The sequence below is a fragment of the Diaphorina citri genome, unplaced genomic scaffold (assembly GCF_000475195.1).
Source record: "Diaphorina citri unplaced genomic scaffold, Diaci psyllid genome assembly version 1.1 scaffold12721, whole genome shotgun sequence".
In the NCBI taxonomy this organism is placed as follows: Eukaryota; Metazoa; Arthropoda; class Insecta; order Hemiptera; family Psyllidae; genus Diaphorina; species Diaphorina citri.
Genome location: NW_007390091.1, coordinates 52 through 1442, shown reverse-complemented (window position 1 = coordinate 1442; position 1391 = coordinate 52). Strand labels below are relative to the sequence as shown.

Below are 1391 nucleotides of genomic sequence, written 5' to 3'. Positions count from 1 at the left end.
GTCTTCCCTCAGTACTTGCCTTGCTTCTGTCTCCCTACGCCTAACATCAGCATCTTCCCTTGCTTTTCTCTTTGCTTCTCTGTCCTTCTCTCTCTCAATTTTCCTCTCCTCTTCGTCCTCCCTTGCTTTTCTCTTTGCTTCTCGGTCCTTCTCTCTCTCAATTTTCCTTTCCTCTTCGTCCTCCCTTGCTTTTCTCTTTGCTTCTCTGTCCTTCTCTCTTTTACTTTTCCTCTCCTCTTCGTCCTCCCTTGCTTTTCTCTTAGCTTCTCTGTCCTTCTCTCTCTTACTTTTCCTCTCCTCTTCGTCCTCCCTTGCTTTTCTCTTTGCTTCTCTGTCCTTCTCTCTCTCAATTTTCCTTTCCTCTTCGTCCTCCCTTGCTTTTCTCTTTGCTTCTCTGTCCTTCTCTCTCTTACTTTTCCTCTCCTCTTCGTCCTCCCTTGCTTTTCTCTTTGCTTCCCTATCCTTCTCTCTCTCAATTTTCCTCTCCTCTTCGTTCGTTCTCCTTTTCTCTTTCTTAGCATCAGCTCTCTTCCGATTAGCAAGCCGCTTTTTCTCTGCTTGCGACAATCTCTTATTACTCTGTGGCGGAGTGTGAACAGTATCAGATTGTCTTTTATTTATGCTTGAATTTATCGGAAGACTGTCAACCAAACTTTCAATAGGTGATCCACATACTACCTCACTATAAGATCGTCCATCTTGATAACAACTAGTAGCCGCAGCAGAAGAAGCGTCCATTTGAGCCACAGAAACACAATTCACAACCTCACAGCCATCATTAATTTCATTGAAATGACCAACATTAGTATTCGAACGAAATTTAACAGGACAAGGTAGGTACTAAAAAAAAAAAAAAAAAAAAAAAAAAAAAAACAAATTTAATGTACTCTACTAGAATTCAAACGGATTCAGTAATGAAAATGACGAAAGACGAACCCTGTATTTTATTTTCTAACATAGCAAAAAAGGGGAAGGGAGAGAAAGAGAGAGAGAGCAATATTTCATGATGTAGAAGCCTGCAAGACCCACACACACACATTCTAAAATGATCGTGGGGAAAAATAAAGATATCAGCTGTTTATAATGTATTGCATTGTCGCCGAATAGTTTGTTAATATAAGGATAATTCTCGCTCCTATTCTCGAATGGGAAGACAGCGTAACGGTGACGCGTAGGATTCACAAAACAGCTCATCTCGGTTCGAGGCGTTGGTGATGCATTTTTTTTCCCCTCCTTAAAAATTTTGCCCAATTTTTCTATTTGCTATTTTTACTTTCTATTATTTTTATTCAAATTATAGGGACTTTACGAGTGTAACTAACTAAACTCAATTAGAATTTTATCTGAGGTCTCATCTAAACCATCATGAAAACATAATATTGGTAGTTATT

At 39.2% G+C, this 1391-nt stretch overlaps 1 protein-coding gene across 1 annotated transcript; it reads right to left on the bottom strand.

Annotated features, from left to right (window-relative positions):
- Positions 1–207: 207 nt before the first annotated feature.
- Positions 208–826, bottom strand: LOC113473023 (RNA-binding protein 25-like; the record flags this gene model as incomplete). Its single annotated transcript, XM_026832791.1, has 1 exon — positions 208–826. A coding segment is annotated over exon 1 (531 nt), but the record flags the coding sequence as incomplete, so codon positions are not given.
- Between the last annotated feature and the right edge of the window lie 565 nt (positions 827–1391).